At 39.1% G+C, this 18,610-nt stretch overlaps 1 protein-coding gene across 2 annotated transcripts in view; it reads right to left on the minus strand.

The window, feature by feature from the left end:
• Positions 1 to 13,524, minus strand: part of RBFOX1 (RNA binding fox-1 homolog 1) — a 681,896-nt gene extending 668,372 nt beyond the window's left edge. For both annotated transcript variants that reach the window (XM_032197974.1, XM_032197969.1), the window contains exon 1: positions 13,465 to 13,524. In XM_032197974.1, coding sequence (XP_032053865.1) covers positions 13,465 to 13,509 — 45 coding nt within the window. In that variant the 5' untranslated portion in view covers positions 13,510 to 13,524. The remainder of the gene's footprint in view (positions 1 to 13,464) is intronic.
• Positions 13,525 to 18,610: the final 5,086 nt, after the last annotated feature.

An 18,610-nucleotide genomic window follows, 5' to 3' on the forward strand; every position in this document is an offset into this window, starting at 1 on the left:
TAACTCATGCTATGTTCATAAATCCCATTAAGAAAATAGGACAGACCTTATTTTTTGAATATGAGTTTAAGGTTGTAGTCTTTCTGATATTAATGTGGAATTTTAGCAATTTAAACTTCATAACTGACCCAAGATGTTGCATGTCCTGCATCAGAAATGATATTTCACACCTGATGAGGAAGGGCATCATACCATAACCTGCTCCATAACCCTTCAACACACATCTTTTGGGGGTCTCTCATTTTAAAACATAAAATGCACTTCCTAGAAAATTCGTAGTGTTGTTAGGGCACAATCTAATTCAATCCTTTCTCCCAGTCTCTCGAGCTGTACAGAATGGAGACATGAAGATAACAGAATCACTGTAAAATATATCCTTTATACTTCATAACTAAAAATCCAACCACATAGATTCTTTAGAACTAGGTTTTTGCTTGTTGCAATATCATTGACAAAAGATTCAAAGTAACTTTTCTTGAACACTTGCCTTTTCTTTGATGTCTCTGCACCATTTTTACTCTATAATCCCTTTGTATCCCTCACTAGCCCACTGTGTCCCATATTTGGGGTACAACAGGTTAAAAGTCACACTGTATCACCTTCTAACTTCACACACCACAACGTGATTCATTCTTTTGTGCAGTGAAGAATAGAAAGTTGTTTCAAACGGGGGCTGAGAAGGTGGCACTAGGAAAGTTCAGCTCGTGTGAGTGTTGGAGGCTGTTTCATTTGTTCTAAAAAGTCAAGTGGATTTATGACACTCTACACCACGTATAACAAATACACTGCTTTTCCCAAATATAAGCTTCAAACTATAAGAAAAGAAAGCAGAAACATGAAAACACAGCAACAGGTAGAGGTATTTTACTCAGGCTTCCTTTCTCCCTCACCATCTGTATTGACAGACTTTTATTTTTAACACTGCAGCACAAAGAGAAATTAGAAAAGAAATCATAATTGTAAATATTGAATATGATTGCCATGTTTTTCAATTCCCTTGCCCATTTGTTACAAGATGCTGCTGTGTATCGTGTTTCTGTCTTGTTAACATTTGATGGAGTACTTCCATGAACATACGCTTGTTCTTGTTCTCCACGCTTTGTTCTGTCACTGCAACAGATGGCTTTACACTGAAGCATATGAAAATATTAAATTCTTTATAAACCCCTCGGAGTTTGAAATGCCTGCAAGTAATCAGCATCTTGGCAACTACTTCTTTAATACAGATATTAGAGGGTACTATTTAGTATTTCCATACTGGCCTTCTTTTTGCTACAGCCTATTCCAAACCCTCAGTTTTTGAGCTTAATTAATAGTAGCACTGCTTCATCTGAGATGATATTACTTCAAAGTAGAATAGTGTATTTTCTTAACGTCCATCCGATCATCGCTGACTGGTAAAAGCTGATTAGAAAAAATATGGTTAGCCACAGCAGGTGCTTGTGCTGTACCATGAAGGGGTCTAGAACACACTGGGACCTTGCTCACAACTCCCATTCCCGCTCCAACTTTAGGAAAGACGTAGTATTTATTTTCCACGGCAGCTGGCAGAGGACTGTCCCCACAGATTTTTTTCTAGTTCTCTCTCACATAGTCTTCTGTTCTATAGCAAACTAGCTAATAGCTGTAGAACTTGTTTTTTTTGTGTGTGTGTTTTTTTTTTTTTTTTAAAAAAAAAAAAAAAGGAAAGAAAAGAGGGTGTCCGCTGTCCTTATCCTTCTCACAACAACAAGAGTTCCCCAGCAAGGACCAACTGTGCGCACTGACCAGTTAGGAACATGTACTTTTTATTTCTAGTGCTTCCTCATTCAGAGAGTTTCGGGCGGGGACTGTTGGTTCCCATAAAAAAAGTGCAGAGTACTACACATAAAATAGTGCAACAGAGCCTCTTTAGCCCCAAGGCACTCTTACACTTCTCAAATAGTAAAAGTGTTGTGCTCTAATATGTTCTGTGTAATCTGATTTTTATTCATGAACCTTAATGTTATGTCATTAATAGAAGATGGGAAAATCTGTGCAGTTGTCACAAGAAAAAATCACTTTCTAGAAATAAAGCAAAAGTATTCAAAATAGCTTAGTTTGTTTAGGTTATATATTTGTATTTTACCATACTAAAAGAGTAAGTGAAGGCCTTATATATACAGATAGTAAAAGAGTTTACATAGCAACAGTTCTCTAAATTAATCTAGTTCTACATGTATTAATTATACCTGTCTTGCCACTTACTGAGCAGATTATTTGTTGCTTCCATAAATAAAGACAAAGATTATTTTTTCTCTCAGAACTACATAAGAATTTCATCAGAAAACACATCAGTAAAAGATTGAAAAAAAATCTTGAAAAAAACTTCACTTGAAAGTGAAGTTGTAAGCAATGGTAGAGGAGGTCATAGCATCAAAGAATAATACCCTTAACTGGAAGAGGCCCACAAAGATCATTGAATCTGACTCCTGGCTCCACACAGGGTAACCTAAGAATTAAATCATTTATCTAAGAGTAGTGTCCAAATGCTTCTTGAACTCTGGCTTGAACTCCGGTTGTTCTCTGGATACTCAGTACCCTGAGCTGGTGGGAGGGGATGGGGAGCAGGATGTGGCCCTCACTATCCACGAAGAAATGGTTGGTGACCTGGTACGGCACTTGGATGTGCACAAGTCGATGGGGCTGGATGGGATCCACCCAAGGGTACTGAGAGAACTGGCAGAGGAGCTGGCCAAGCCGCTTACCATCATTTATCAACAGTCCTGGCTATCAGGGGAGGTCCCAGTTGACTGGCGGTAAGCAAATGTGACGCCCATCTACAAGAAGGGCCGGAGGACTGACCCGGGAAACTACAGGCCTGTCAGTTTGACCTCAGTGCCAGGGAAGCTCATGGAGCAGATGATCTTGAGAGTCATCACACAGCACTTGCAGTGCAAGCAGGCAATCAGGCCCAGTCAGCATGGGTTTTTGAAAGGCAGGTCCTGCTTGACGAACCTGATCTCCTTCTATGACAAAGTGACGCACTGGGTGGATGAGGGAAAGGCTGTGGATGTGGTCTACCTTGACTTCAGCAAGGTTTTTGACATTGTTTCCCACAGCATTCTCCTCAAGAAACTGGCTGCTCTTGGCTTGGACTGGCGCACGCTTCGTTGGGTTAGAAACTGGCTGGAGAGCCGGACCCAAAGAGTCGCGGTGAATGGAGCCAAGTCCAGTGGGAGGCCAGTCACTAGTGGCGTTCCCCAGAGCTCGTTGCTGGGGCCGGTCCTCTTTAATTTCATCGATGATCTGGATGAGGGCATTGAGTGCACCCTCAGTAAGTTCGCAGATGACACCAAGTTAGGTGCATGTGTCGATCTGCTTGAGGGTAGGAAGGCTCTGCAGGAGGATCTGGATAGGCTGCACCGATGGGCTGAGGCCAACTGTATGAAGTTCAACAAGGCCAAGTGCCGGGTCCTCCACATGAGGTGCAATAACTCCAAGCAGAGCTATAGGCTGGGAGCTGAGTGGTTGGAGAGCTGCCAGGCAGAGAAGGACCTGGGAGTATTGGTGGATAGTCGGCTGAATATGAGCCAGCAGTGTGCTCAGGTGGCCAAGAAGGCCAACAGCATCCTGGCTTGCATAAGAAACAGTGTGGCCAGCAGGGCTAGGGAGGTGATCGTCCCCCTGTACTCAGCTCTGGTGAGGCCGCATCTCGAGTACTGCGTTCAGTTTTGGGCCCCTCGCTACAAGAAGGACATCGAGGTGCTTCAGCAGGTCCAGAGAAGGGTGACCAAGCTGGTGAGGGGCCTGGAGAACAAGTCCTACGAGGAGCGGCTGAGGGAGCTGGGCTTGTTCAGTCTGGAGAAAAGGAGGCTCAGGGGCGACCTTATCGCTCTCTACAGGTACCTCAAAGGAGGCTGTAGAGAGGTGGGGGTTGGTCTGTTCTCCCACGTGCCTGGTGACAGGACGAGGGGGAATGGGCTTAAGTTGCGCCAGGGGAGTTTTAGGTTGGACGTTAGGAAGAACTTCTTTACCGAAAGGGTTGTTGGACATTGGAACAGGCTGCCCAGGGAAGTGGTGGAGTCACCATCCCTGGAGGTCTTCAAAAGACGTTTAGATGTAGAGCTTAGGGATATGGTTTAGTGGGGACTGCTAGTGTTAGGTCAGAGGTTGGACTCGATGATCTTGAGGTCTCTTCCAACCTAGAAATTCTGTGATTCTGGCAGGCTCGGTGACATGACCACGTCCCTGGGGAGCCTGTCCCAGTGTCCAGCCACTCTCTCATTGATCAACCTTTCCCTAACACCCATCCTGACCCTCCCCTGTCCCAGCTCCATGCCATTCCCTCGGGTCCTGTCGCTGTCCCCAGAGAGCAGAGCTCAGCGCCTGCCCCTCCGCTCCCCTCGTGAGGGAGCTGCAGGCCGCAATGAGGCCACCCCTCAGCCTGCTCTGCTCTGAGCTGAAAAAAAAAAGGGACCTCAGTCACTCCTTGGGCATCTTACCCTCCAGACCCTTCACCATCTTCACTGCCCTCCTTTGGACGCTCTGTAACAGTTGTATGTCCTTTTGATATTGTGGTGCCCAAACCTGCACATGGTGCTTGAGGCAAGGCTGCAGCAGTGCTGAACACAGTGGGACAAGCACTTTGAATGTTCATTTGCTCTGCACTCAGTGCCTGCCAGGATATGGATGGCCCTTTTGGCCCCAGGGCACACCATTGTCTCATGCTAAGCTTGCCATCAGACAACCCCCCAGATCTGTCTCTGCAGGGCTTCACTCCTGCCCCCAGTACATCCAGGATATACCATCCCACATTCAGAACCTGGTGTTTACTCTTGTTAAATTTTTTATGGTTGGTGATTGCCCAACACTCTGATCTAACATCCAACCTGAACCTCTCTGCATATCTCTCTGCAGGGCCTCTCTGTCCTCAAGAAAATCAACAACTTCTCCAAATTTCATACCATCTAGCATCATCTGCCAATTGACTTAGCATGCACTCAACTCTAGTGCCCAGGCCACTGACAAAAACATTGAAGAGAGCTGGCCCTAAAATTCAGACTCAGGAACACCCCTCTAGTGGTTAGCTGCCAGCCTGAAGTAAGTCTATTTACTACAGGTCTCTGCGCCTGACCCACCAGCCCACTGCTCACCCACTGTATTGTGCACATGACTAGCTGTATGCTGAACATTCTGTCCAGGATACTGTGAGAGTATCAGAATCTTTGCTAAAACAAAAACATAAATAAAATGAAATAAAAATAAAAAAGCCATCCACTACCTTTCCTTTGTCCATTCAATGGTAAGCCTGTATTGCACTGTATTGCAAAGAAATATTTAGCCCAAGGGAAGATCCAAGATTTTACCCTAACTTTGTGGAAGGCTAGCTTTCTCAGAATCTTATTTCTCAGGAAAATCTTTACAGTATTGATTCATTGTCTTCCCTCACAGAAGTGTAAAAATAGGGAGAGGTCAGGTTCAGAACTTTGGTAAACTTATTTTCTTGAGAAATACATACTAGAGACCTGTCTGCTGAATGGGAAGTAAGTTTGTTCATGTAGAAAGACTACTTCAGTAAAAGGAATACACAGGAATAAGAACAAAGGGTTTTTTTTGTTCTTGTTTTTAGTTATAAATTAATTCAATAGGATGTTTTTACATATAAAAGCATACAACTGCATTTTTGCTTTCTGAACCTTTCCTAAAAGCTTCCAGTGACACAAATCCCATAATCTTCCTAGCCCATCTAATTAAATATTAAGTACTCTTACTAACAGTAAGTCCTCCTAATGCCTAATGTAAATTTTTCTTTGTGCAATTTAAGCCCATAGCTTCATGCCTTACTTACTACAGACATAGAGAGGAAAACATCAATGCTGTTACCTCCCCAAAAAGGTTAAGATCTGTTTATTTGAAGACAAAACCTGGGCAGTCTGCTCTAAGGAACCTCCTTTGGCAGGGGGGTGGACCCAATGATCTTTTGAGGTCCCTTACAACCCCTTCAATTCTGTGATTCTGTGAAATGTAGTCTACTGTCTGATGACTGAAATGCTGAAATATCAAATGAAACATTTGTTATTGACTCAAATTTATTTTTTACTTAATTTATTTTTTCTTCTTCATTCAGCAGAATAAGAAGGACATTTCTAAGCATGGAAAAAAAATTGACAATTCCTTTTAAAATTCCAAAATGAAGCAACAAAGTTGTAATGCTATCCCCTTCTTTCCTTCTATGTTTCCAGCTTTCTTAAAAATTGATAAAATGTTGAATTGCTAAAATAATAAAAAACATTTTTAATTACCTAACATATCCTCCTTCCCCCCAAAAAAAGATTTTACAGTCCTTATGTTTCACAGACAGAAATGCTTGGGGAGTTAAATGTATATATCCTGCATGCTTTTTTAAAGATAATTCCCTGTAAGAATTTCAGATTCCTCATCCATCTTTGTCTTCTGTTATCTTAATGGACAAAATGCCCTTGGCTCCTCTGTAGTGCTATACACTTGTAGAAAATAAGAACGGCCAGTATTCATTACCTAAACAGAACTTGATATAAGTTTCTGGTATAGATTTGGATCATTCTCCATAGGCTTTTTTTTTTTTTTTTCCTATCTTGCAAAACTGTAGAAGCATTTTCTATTTTACCACTGTTGTGCTTCACCCTCAGTTTTGAATCACTGAAATAAACCGTTGTTCATCAGGTCCACCCAACTGCTGACATAGGATCATGGAATAATTCTGTCTAGAAGGAAGTTATTCAAGATAACTTCAAGTGTTAATGGATATACCCCCTGCTGAGCACAGAGGTGTTAAAGTGGTCAAGAAGATGATCTTGGAGGTCTTTTCCAACATTAATGATCATCTCACAGGCCTTCTTCCAAAACTTGTCTTCAAATCCTGGCCTTGCATTTCTTCTCTCCCCAGACTCACCCTATCACATTAGCAGGCAAAATGTACCTAGTAATAGTTATGCTGAGAAATGATGTAAACTAAGAGCAGGAAGAGCTAATCGACTCTTAAATACATCAGATGCTCTCATACATGAATATATTTACACATACTACACACTTCAATTTTAGGAGCATAGTAAGTTATGAATAATGTTTCTAGTAGACTTTAGGAAAATAATAAACCTCATAACCTCTGTCTCATGAAGAAGTCCAACAGGTGAATTAGACATCTCAACTAAGCTATGAGAACCACAGTGTCAAATGTCTAAAAATGTCATATGATAATCATTATATAAAATGGCTGATGTTTCCTATTTGCACTTGCTCATTTAAGATTGCTGCTTTTTAGTTATGGCATGACTTGATGAATGGAGATTTTCCTCCTATAGGACATGTAAGGATAATCTAGGAGGTTGGTCCAACGCAACTGCTGGCCATCGAAACAACATGTAACATCCATGAATACACAATTTTGTAAATTTTCATTTCATTGGCAATTCATAGATTGTAACATATCTCAAGGCTGAACTCTTTACTGACCCCAGTTTCTATCTCTGGAGACTATCCTCATGTCACCGGTTTAAGAAGGGGTGCAATCAGTGAACTAAAGCTACCACACAGAGTTGGTGTAATACTGTTTTCACAGAGGAGTCTGCACTCTGGGCAAACAGAATGCTCTGTCAAGCTGCTACGTGACCGTGCTGAATTGATTTACCTGTTCTCGTAATCATAGATGCATGTTGGAGAGATGCAAACATTCTGAAAATATAATTGAAAGTAAAGACAAGACATCAAAATACCTAATGCTATTCTTAATGTCTTCCTTGAGGAGATACTGCTTCCTGTTGTGACTCAAAGAAAGAACTAGTATGAAGAAAAAGACTCATACCTTCAAATATGAAAGTCAAAATGGAATTAAGTTGATTCCCCCTTGGAAGTTGATGGAATTAAGTTGATTCCCCTGGCTTCTCTGTTGATAGGAAGTCCACACAGTCTGCCATGGTTGGATTTTTAACTCTGCTGATACTGGAAAAGCCTATCAATTGGAATGAAATGCTGTTTGAAATGAGATCTGGTTCTTAGATGATTCTGCTTCTTGGCAAAGGCAACAGTACCTCACTTTTCCTGGTAACTGTCAAGATCAGTTCCGGATTATGGCTTCCCATAGTGCTGGTTTAACTGGCAAGATGGAAAATCATGCCAATGTTGATCATGTAGATTTTACTAATAAATACTAATTCTAAAAATATTAAAAGTCTTCAAATGAAACCATAAGGTGACGTTTTAAATCTAGTCTTACAAAGTACTCTAACAGGAAATAAACAGTCTGAGGTTCCTGTGTATCACAACCAAATACCAAACTTTCTCTGCATACACACCTGACCAACGATAAATTCTTCTAAAAAATGAATCTCTTCCTCTCACACTCATTACTTGCCAGTTATTAATGGATGAGTCATTTATGAAACATGAGAGGCCAGATCTGAACTGTAGTCAGGATTACAGTATCAAATGGCACACTGTGTGGGGAGACTGGATAAATTTTTTTTTAAAGGTGAACGCGCGATGCTAACACAAAGTTACACAAGTAATATAAAACTGTACAAAAAGGAAAGAGATACAGTACTCCATTAGGGCTTCATCTGAGTGTCATATTCATAAAAAGTTTCCTCCAGTGTGGCAGTAGTTCTTCAAAGATACTGTGTCTCATCCTAAATGACTTTATTCACTAAACTGATGATATTTTTGCTGCAGCATCATGTTCAAGTTCTCAGCAGCAGACAAGCAGCTCTTCAGATAAGCAGCAATGATGTGTCACATGTCCCTCACTTAATGCAGGTGTTTTTGGTGTTGTGTTTTGTTGTTGTTGTTTGTTTTGTTTTGTTTTTTTTAACTTCTAAAGTAGAGAGCCATTAGGTTCAGGTCACTTAGTAGCCAGAAACAAACCTTCATATTAGCTATGATTTACTTATCTGAGGTTCAAACCTCATTCCTGAATTACTCTTACTCATGTAATATTAAAGATCAACTGTAAGAAGGAAAATACGTAAATTAGAAAACCATGACCACTTGTACAGAAAGCAGCACAGCACAAGTAAACATGCAATTTCCATTTGCAGAGGGTGGGAAGTTGTTCTTAAGCGTTTTACAATGCACTCTAAGATGCGGACTGTGAGTTCATAACCTCTGCTAAAGCTCTGCTCAAGTTCAGGTTGGTCCATTCATTCATAGTACCAAGACTTACATTTGGTTACTTCCCCCCCCTTTTCTACACAGTTAAATTTACAATAATTAATGGATATAAAAACTGTTGAAAATTATTTAATATTGAGTACCAAAAAAAAAAAAAAATGGATTGTCTGTCCTTCAGCATGAAATATTTGTTTGGATTTCTAACCATCTTTAGTAAAATGTTATTTTTAATTCATACTAAGTATTAGTTGAAAAGGAAGTCTTCTATCAATTCCAAAATACTCAGCTGTTCTGAGTATTTTGTCATCTTTACTAAAATACAGGTAACATAAATGAGTAGGTGCTGAATCTCAGAAATATTAAGCTGAAGAAATTTTTACTGTTTGCTTCAACTAAGAATAAAATATTTGAATATAAACTGCAGGTTCAAATGTCAAGCAAGAGGGTTTTCAAGAGTTTCTCGGGCTTGGAGGTGTACTATTTTGTGAACACCTAACAGAAGAAAACAATTTTAAGTTTATATGTAACCCCAAAAATACCAGAAGCATATTACATGAAGGCAGTAAAACTGTTTTTTTTGTCATGCTTATTTGCTTAAGTTCATAACCCAATTTTGCAGCATCTGGACGTGGCTGCTGACTCAAGCAGTTTCTGCCTTTTAGTGCTTTAAAAGAAGTTTTGTTTGTCTGCGTTTGTGAAAGACAACTAAGAAACCTGTGATACCTGATTTTTTATTGAATATTCCTAACCATAAAAAAAAAAAATCACTCTCCAGAAGCTTATTGTTGTGCATGAAATCTGTAATTAACTACAGAACCAAAATAGTCTCTGATTGCAACCTGGTGGAAGAAGCCATACAATGCTTTATTTTCAATGACAATTAAGGGAAATCACAGCCTACGCAATTTAACATGGTTAACTGAAACCCAATGCAGGACAGACATTATCAAGACAAATATGAAGCAGAAATACTTACTCTCTATTCCAATCCCCCAAAGCAAACACGTTCTTACACTGTCCAAATTGAAGTTCAAGTAAAATAAAAGCACTGAATGCACAATGTCCCTGAAGACAGCAACTTTGCTGCCTGCCTTATCATCTCCACTTGATACCTTAAAAAAACAACAATAAGAAAAGAAAAGAAAAGAAAAGAAAAGAAAAGAAAAGAAAAGAAAAGAAAAGAAAAGAAAAGAAAAGAAAAGAAAAGAAAAGAAAAGAAAAGAAAAGAAAAGAAAAGAAAAGAAAAGAAAAGGAGACCTATCCTTATACATATAAAACACCACTGTTGACAAAAGATAGGTTATGAAATTAAACTGTATTCACAGACTTAGAAAGAAATGCTAACAGAAAATTCACTTTTTTTTTTTCTTTTTTAAAATAACCTAACCATCAGATATCTCATCCAAATTCATCTCCAGGGTATTTGAATTCTAGAGAAAACATATTTATGATGCACCTTTCTAAATGAAAAGTCTGCACTTTTTTTTTTTTTCTTTTCCATTCGGTGACTATGCATATATGGTATGTCTTGTGTCCAAAAAGACCTGTGAAAATACATCACCTCCCATGTATTCTACTGCATTTGTTACATTCTGCCAACTCAATTTTTGAGAGCAACTCCTTTGTCACATATGCTGAAACAAAGTAAAAGGCAAATAACTGTTCTAAATTTATTTTAGACTGCTTGAAAATATTACTATTTATGGCAGAATAACTAGTTTGGGAAAATTAAACCTTATTCTAACTTTAATAAATTTCACAAGTTACGCTTAGTTTCTAGATGTTATATATATTTTAAGACTGGAATATAAACGAAAATTGAAAATTTATCTGAAACAATCAAGGCCCACTGTAGGCTTTCTAAACACAGTATCGCATGAGGTATTTGTTCTAAGAAAAACTCCAAAATCCACATCACTAAAGTAGACTAAAAGACTGACTTTAGTAGGCATGTGCTCTCTAAACAGCAACTCCTTCCTAGTTATCAACCTAACCTAAAACATTAAGTAAAGTTTGAAAAAGATATTGCCAAATGGTTCTTTACATGTTTTTTCCCAGGTTTACTTTCCAGGCTCTTTTTTTCCACAAGTAGCGGCACAATAACTTAAAAGCAAGAGTTAATCATATTTCTTTCATCTCCTTTCCAATTTGATGCTTCATTTGCCATTTCTGACATTTATCTTAATAAAATTAATTACCATTTAATAGCAATATTTTTCATGACAATGAAAAACCTCCACTTGAGGACATTCTTATAGACATTTTATCGCGTTTTGAATACCACAAGATTTATCACTGAGTAAACTGATGAACTCTTTCATGGTAAATTTTGTGGTTTATGAGCAAAACAAAAGACTTATGAAAAAAAAATATATATATATACATCCAAAAAAAATAATGGTAAGAGTTCCAAGATAAAGGAACTTCTGAAGTTACTAGTTTGAAGTTACAAAGACCAAATATAACATATTGCTAGATAGTAAAGTAGCTATATCCATCTATTGTTATGCCATTCCAACTGCAAATATTTACTAATGTAGAAATGCTGACTATCTTGAAGCTGACGTTTTCTGTCACAATGCTTGGAAAGTCACATAATTAATTCTACTTACACTTGCCGAGGCATCAACTGGATGTTGAGAAGTCACAAAGCAAATACAAATTCTTATCCCCATACTAAAGAAAAGGCAATGAAAACGTGAGATACGACATGTTTATAACATTTAATGTAGCAAGGAAATTGGTAACGCTTTGGGAAGAAAACCTCTGAAACAGTCCAACCCCTAACAGACACACAGGATTAACAGAAATCAAACTGATGTCTGACTTAGACACTGCACATGCACTCACAGAACTGCATGTTTAAAGGATCAGAACCAATGCACCATTTATCTTAACCGATTCAAACATGAAAAACATGATACCACATAGCACTGCTGCTCTCCCTAGGCCAGGGAATACTCTTTTCTTAACTACAGTTTTGCTCACTCAGAAGTCAGATTCATTTGTACATTTAAAAATAGATTAACAACATGAGCATCAAAGGATTAAGAAAACAACTACAATTTAGGAACAGAATATCAAGACATTCAAACTTTGCACGTATCTATTGCTACATTTTAGAAACAGATGTGGAACCAAGGTACTGTATGTAAGCCAAATTTTGGTATTTCACGAGCAAAAAATCCACATGAACTTTACATTTAATACTTATGCGAAGCCTAATTACTTCTGCATCAAAACCTAATTCCTTACTGGGACACACCTGACAGAAACCAAATTCCTGATCATCCATCCAAATGAGCTACCTGAGGTGTGATGTAAGGTGATTCCAGCAGCGAGGCGGTTTCTCAGTGCCCAGGCCATAACCCAGCCGCTCGCTGCCCAAACCACACGGAGCGCAGCAACACATGGCAGCAAGACTCAAAACAACAGATAGTCCCGACAGCAGGAACAGAGTCTGTCCTTTAAAGCGAGCAAAACCCACTTTTCCTGCTCCCTTCAGGATTTTTTTGCAGCTTTTTCTTCTAGCAAGGAAATTGCTGAAGTCATTGAAGATATTTAAATTACTCTGCAGTTGCATCCGGCTGTCAACTGACATGAAATTTCAAAATCCAGTTTTATAGTCTGTTTCTGCTTTACTAAATACAGATATGCATCGTTACCCAAATTTATGTGAATGTTTAAACTGCATTTATTAAGAAAACATTGGTATTGTTTAATTTCACGTATTTGAACCAGCACAGAAGCACAGCTTTACAACCCTCGGGTAAAGATGCTGTCTGACATTGTGGCATTACGCTGATAACACACAGGTACCTCAAAGATAACAAGCAGACAGTTTGGTCAGGAGCCCTGTGAACTGCCTACTAAAAGTCAACAATCCATCTTACAACAACAACAACAAAAACCTTGTTAATGAGCTTCCCGCCGTGTTGATGCCAATATTTACCCCCTCAAATCAAAGTTCTGCAGCTCTCCGAACATGAAGTTCCCAGAAACTTCAGTCAGTCACAGGGGAAGGACAGCCACCCACACACACACACACACACACACACACACCCCACCCCCCACCCCCCGTTTCTGCAGGCATCGCTGGCGCTCACCTCTCCGCTCACGCACCGCGCCAACGCCAGGGGAGCCCGCACGAGGCGAGCCCCGCGGCCCGGCCCCGCTTCCAGCCCGGCGGAGGCTCAGCCCCGCGGCGGCCATGGCGGGAAGGCGCCGCGGGGCCGCTCCACGCTCTGCTCGCGCTGCCGGCGGCTGGGGCTCGGCTCCCCGTCGCTGCCACGGGCTGCCCCCCACCCCCTCCCCACGCCGCCACCACCACCTAGGCGTGGCAGTTCTCGAAAGCCTCACCTGAAGGGTGTCCGCCACGCCCGCCACGAGCTGCCAGGGTTTCATCGTGGGCTGCGAGCCGCCTCTCCCTGCCGCGGCCGGAGCAGCCGCCGGGGTACCCCCGCAGCACGGCCGGGAGCCCGGCGGCGGGCGGAGCGGCCGGCGCTGAAGGTCAGGCTGTCCCCGCCGAGCTGCTCGCCCCCAGCCCCCGAGCCCCCGCCCGGCAGCCGCCGCTACCTCAGAGCCCCGGCACGGCTGGAGGCAGAACGACAGCGCTCCCGGTTACTTGCGCCGTGCCTACACGATTCAAAATGTCTGTGGGACGGTATTTACGATTTTCGGTACGCGATTCTCTGCGTGATGACCCAAGATGAGCCTTTTTCCCCCGCGGTATCCCTGGCAGGGACCGAGTCACGGTGCTTGCCCTCAGGTGAGGGCGCTGACAACACAGCCTGGGGGTAAGGGCAGAAGGGACTGGATTCAACAACCCAGGCATGGGAAGCTTCCCTAAACGTATTAAATATTTGATAAGTACTCAAATACTAACCATTGTGCTAAAGTTTGAGGGGCTTCACTATCTTGATCGATACTATTTAACCATTTTGATTAAATAATTATGACTTTCTAGAGAAAATCTGAATTTGTTTATAAATAATAATGTTGCAGACTAAAATATTTTTAAGAAAATGACAGGCTGGGACTGAGGCAAAAGCCAAACACCTTCATCAAAAGATGGTAGTAATTAACCCATTAGTGGAGCAGTCAGAATTAGTCTGTTTATCTCAGACATTAAAAACTGGCCTATTTTGCCAGGCAAGACATTGCTTATATACTAGCAAAACAAAACAAATTATTTTGTTTATTTTCCAGAGTACAGCTATTTATGCAAATGGGATTACAAAGTGTAAACACGTAACCACACATACAAAACTGAAAAACTGTTGGGTTACTGCTCAGAGAACTTCTCTACTTATATAAAATTTATTTTCACACCACACATATCCTTATTTTTCAGTAATATTATAAGTTTGGTAAAACATCTTTCAACATTTATCACCGTTTTGCAATCAAAAAGATGAGTAAAAATGATCTCTGATAACATAATTCCTATTAATCACTCCCTTTCTTCAGATACAGATCAAAGAATTTGCACCTGTTTTTGACAAAACAAGAGACAAAGTTTAATTTGGCTTGAAAAAAAATGAAAATATGCAAAATAATTAGATTCAGATTCTGATTTCATAAGTCTTTCCTCATCTTGTAGAAGTCTTATTTTGGATATGCTCACCTTGTAACCTTAAGAGAGAAGAGAACTATCTATCTAGATGGTTTATGTGACAAATAAGGCATGTCTTTATTTTAACTTTACAATACAGCTGTGTACAATTTTAAGAAAGCAGAACATTGCAAGGGCTGGCCTGAGTACTGGGCTAATAGCCAAAACAAGTCTCAGAGCTCACATTGGCTTACTGTGTGGCCTTGACCAAATTATTAATCTCTTCAGTTTTCCCACTTGTAAAATTAGAATAATAATACTTACAGTGCCTATCTCCCACCTCTTACTTCTCAAGAGGGCTCTGAGGATTAATGACCCTACCTTGCTTTGAAAATGAATAAACACTAACCGCTAGGCCAGAGTTAATATGTTTCAGAGTGTTAAAATACTGAAATAACGGAAATTTCAATGAAACCACCTTGCGTATCTAAACATGGATGCCCTAAAACCTGTGGATTATGAAAACAAGATTTCCTATCACTTGACACCAACAAAATACTATGGGTTGGCTTATAGTTCTATTATTTACATCTGATTTTTATCTCTTCCCATTCTTAGTATTAAGCCCAGAATTACATTAAAAGCAGCACTGAGAGCAATTGCCTCTGCTGTCTTTTAGGGTCACAAAAATGCCCTGTCCAGGGCAAGGTTACTCAGAGCCACAGCAGGCAAGAAGCACCACTGGTAACTCTGGACTGTTGCTTCCAGCATTTGCAGCACATATGGTCATTTAATGAGAGGACCAACACTTCTGGCAGATGTTACATGTTCTCAGTGCTATTCTTCAGAGACTGCAATTCTTTATTCAAGTAATGAAAAAGAGTTTAAACTAATTAATTATCTCATTAACAATAAATATGGGGGGAGCACTGGCTAACAACGTACTGCTGCAGAACAAGATGCATTCTGTCACAAAGTTGTGATGATGAGCAGATGATTAAGCAAAATAATACTCCAAGTTAAAATACATCCAAGTTAAAAAAAATAATAATAAAATAAAATAAAATAAAATAAAATAAAATAAAATAAAATAAAATAAAATAAAAGAGAGAGAGAGAGAGAGAGAGGGGGGGAGTTAATCTGGTAACAAATTATGTATATATTTATACATCCGTTTTCACCACTCTCCCTAAACAGTGGACAGTTTTGTTCTTCTGACTTCTTCTTCCACCCCACGCAGGAACAAGAGAGAAAATTCTTTAAATGCTCTACTGGTGAAATGATTCCACTTTTTCTCCTTGAACCATCACTACAGCAGTTTCCTCTGCAAAACCTTATCTGAGATGCCATCCTCTTGCTTGATAACATGGATACTTCAGGAGCTTTGTGCGGAGCAACATCATTGGGGCACCAGTGCCTACGGAGCAGCACCAAGACCAAGACCACTGTGAAGTGCTCTGGGGATAGGCAAAACTCACATTAGAAACTGCATCAGGGAATAACAGGCTCTCACCATGGCTCAGACACTAGACATCCCTGTTATGACTTTCTTACTTGCATGCAAGAAAGAATGAGGAAGGTCTCTCTCTAAGCTTTGGTGCTTCTGCTATACTTGTGGGGACAAACATTAATTAACTACTGTATTACTGTAATAGTAGCAAGCATTGAAATTTCTGTAATCCTGCATTTGTATCTTTTGCACTTGAGATTTTCAACAGTTTATTGAATACTACAATACTCAATGTCTCATGTTACATCAAAAATTCTAAATGAAAACTAGGTGTTTACTATCTAAACCTTTGCATTCTTTTCTCTCTTTTTTTTCTTTTCTGAAATTTCTACTTTACAAAGAAAATTAATTCACAGAGAAATAAACAAAAGTAAATAATTGCCCTACTAAACATAAGTGTCTTCTAGTGAATGGTGTGGCTTGTTTGATTTTTCTTAAACTGATCCAAACATATTTGTGTCACACTAGAAGGCTTCTAGGTGAAAAGCTTCAGTGTGCTTTGTTTATTCTTCATTTCTTGAACTAAGTTCCTGTGGTATGGGAACTATTAAAAAGCAATGTAACCATTGAAGGAGAATGAAGACTGGTAAAATTCAGAAGTAGTATCTTGAGTATAAGGCAATCCTGCACCTGTACAGTTTCAAAGATATTTTTTATATTGGATAGTGAAATGTGGCTTAATCTGTTCTGCATTTATGCATCAAACACATGGGGGCTCTCCCTGCCTGACAGATTACTGCAGAAATGATTTCTTTCTACATGCCATCTAATGATCCAGTTGTATTACAAAAGGTGAGCCTAATGAAGCATATTCAGATGGAAATCATGCATGATGGAAATCATCACGCAATTTATGATAAACATGCTGTAGTTTTATTTTTAAATGTTTACAGTGTGCGAGTGTGAGGGAGATGACCAACAAGAAACAACATCAATCATATGTTACAACCCTAACAATGCAAGCACAGGTCAAGGAAAACTAAATCTGAGGATTCATGCTAGACTGTTGCTAAACATAATCTTTTGGGGACCATATATCAATGGTAAGGATTTTTAAAACTGAAGTATCAAAAAAATACAACTGTAAAACACAAGGCTTTGCTCTACTATGCAGAATTTAAAATGTTCTGCAGAGGTCTGATCCTGCAAGCATTCATACTATTGATAACTTCACATTCAGATTAACTGTAAGAGAACACAAAAATAAGTGTTTATAGTACTATACCTACAAAACAGACATTAAAAAGAATCAGCAAGATAAAGTACTAGGTGTTTTCATGAATTAACTCTATATATTCAAAATTAAAGCACTTTTTCTGTGGCCCCATGCTCACAAGTTATATCTATAAATAATTTGTAAATGTGATTATATCCATCTGAAATGCTTCAGTTTGTGTTATTAGTAATTGTTTTTAAATTGTTTTTCAGGGAAGTATATTGACATTGATGTTGCTAATGTGACTTGAATGTTCTAGTATTGTTTTGGCTATCTGTGCAATTATGTTAGTTCACAAAGTTACCTGTGAGCATCCACTGGTATACACTTTGAAGTTTATATACTTTCACTTTGATTGTAATTGCAAAATTTTGCAAAGTATTATGTGAAAAATTTTGCTATCCTTACGCACACACAAAAAAAGACTATGTTCAGAAACAAGTGTAAGAAATCAAGTACCACCAGTAAAAACAGTAAGTGAAACATTACTTGTATGCAATTACGATACAACTAACAGGTAATAGCAATGATACAACAGATATGTACTTCAAACCTCACTGAAAAAAAGTTTATTGCATAAACACTATTCCAGTTATCATACAAATAACAATTCATCCTTGTATTATTCATCCCTGTATAATATTAGAGGATTATATCCTCTCCAAACCCACAGAATGCATACTCCACAGGATAATGATTACTGCACAGCAACTGATGCTTACCAGGATATATTCAAAAAATAATTACTTATCCAAAGTCCTAAAATGAAGTAAAGTTCTTGCAGATGCATCAGATCCAGGATATTTTTTTCAAATCAAGATCGCAAAAGCAGTCATTTTAAGGCTATCACTATTTTTTAATTTTTGTTTCTTCAGATTGTCACAATGTTTAATGTAACACATATGATAAGGTATCTACAAATATAAAGAAACCGTTTCAGAAAAGTCTTGAGGAAAAATAATGCCTTATGTGCTTATACATATTCACAACTTTGTTGAAATACTTAACTATTCATAAAAAAAATTACATTACAAAGGCAAATAATATTTCATCATGAACCAGGATTACTAGTAAAAGGCTAACTTTCAATAGTTCATGATACATTCCCTTCAAAAGGAATCTGGATCCGCTCTTAAATGTTGTTCACCAGCAAATTACAATTCTTTGTTTAGTGACATTTATAAAACACAACATTTTTCTGCAATGGGAATTCAATGTCTTCTAG

The sequence above is a fragment of the Aythya fuligula genome, chromosome 15 (genome assembly GCF_009819795.1).
Source record: "Aythya fuligula isolate bAytFul2 chromosome 15, bAytFul2.pri, whole genome shotgun sequence".
NCBI classification, from domain to species: domain Eukaryota; kingdom Metazoa; phylum Chordata; class Aves; order Anseriformes; family Anatidae; genus Aythya; species Aythya fuligula.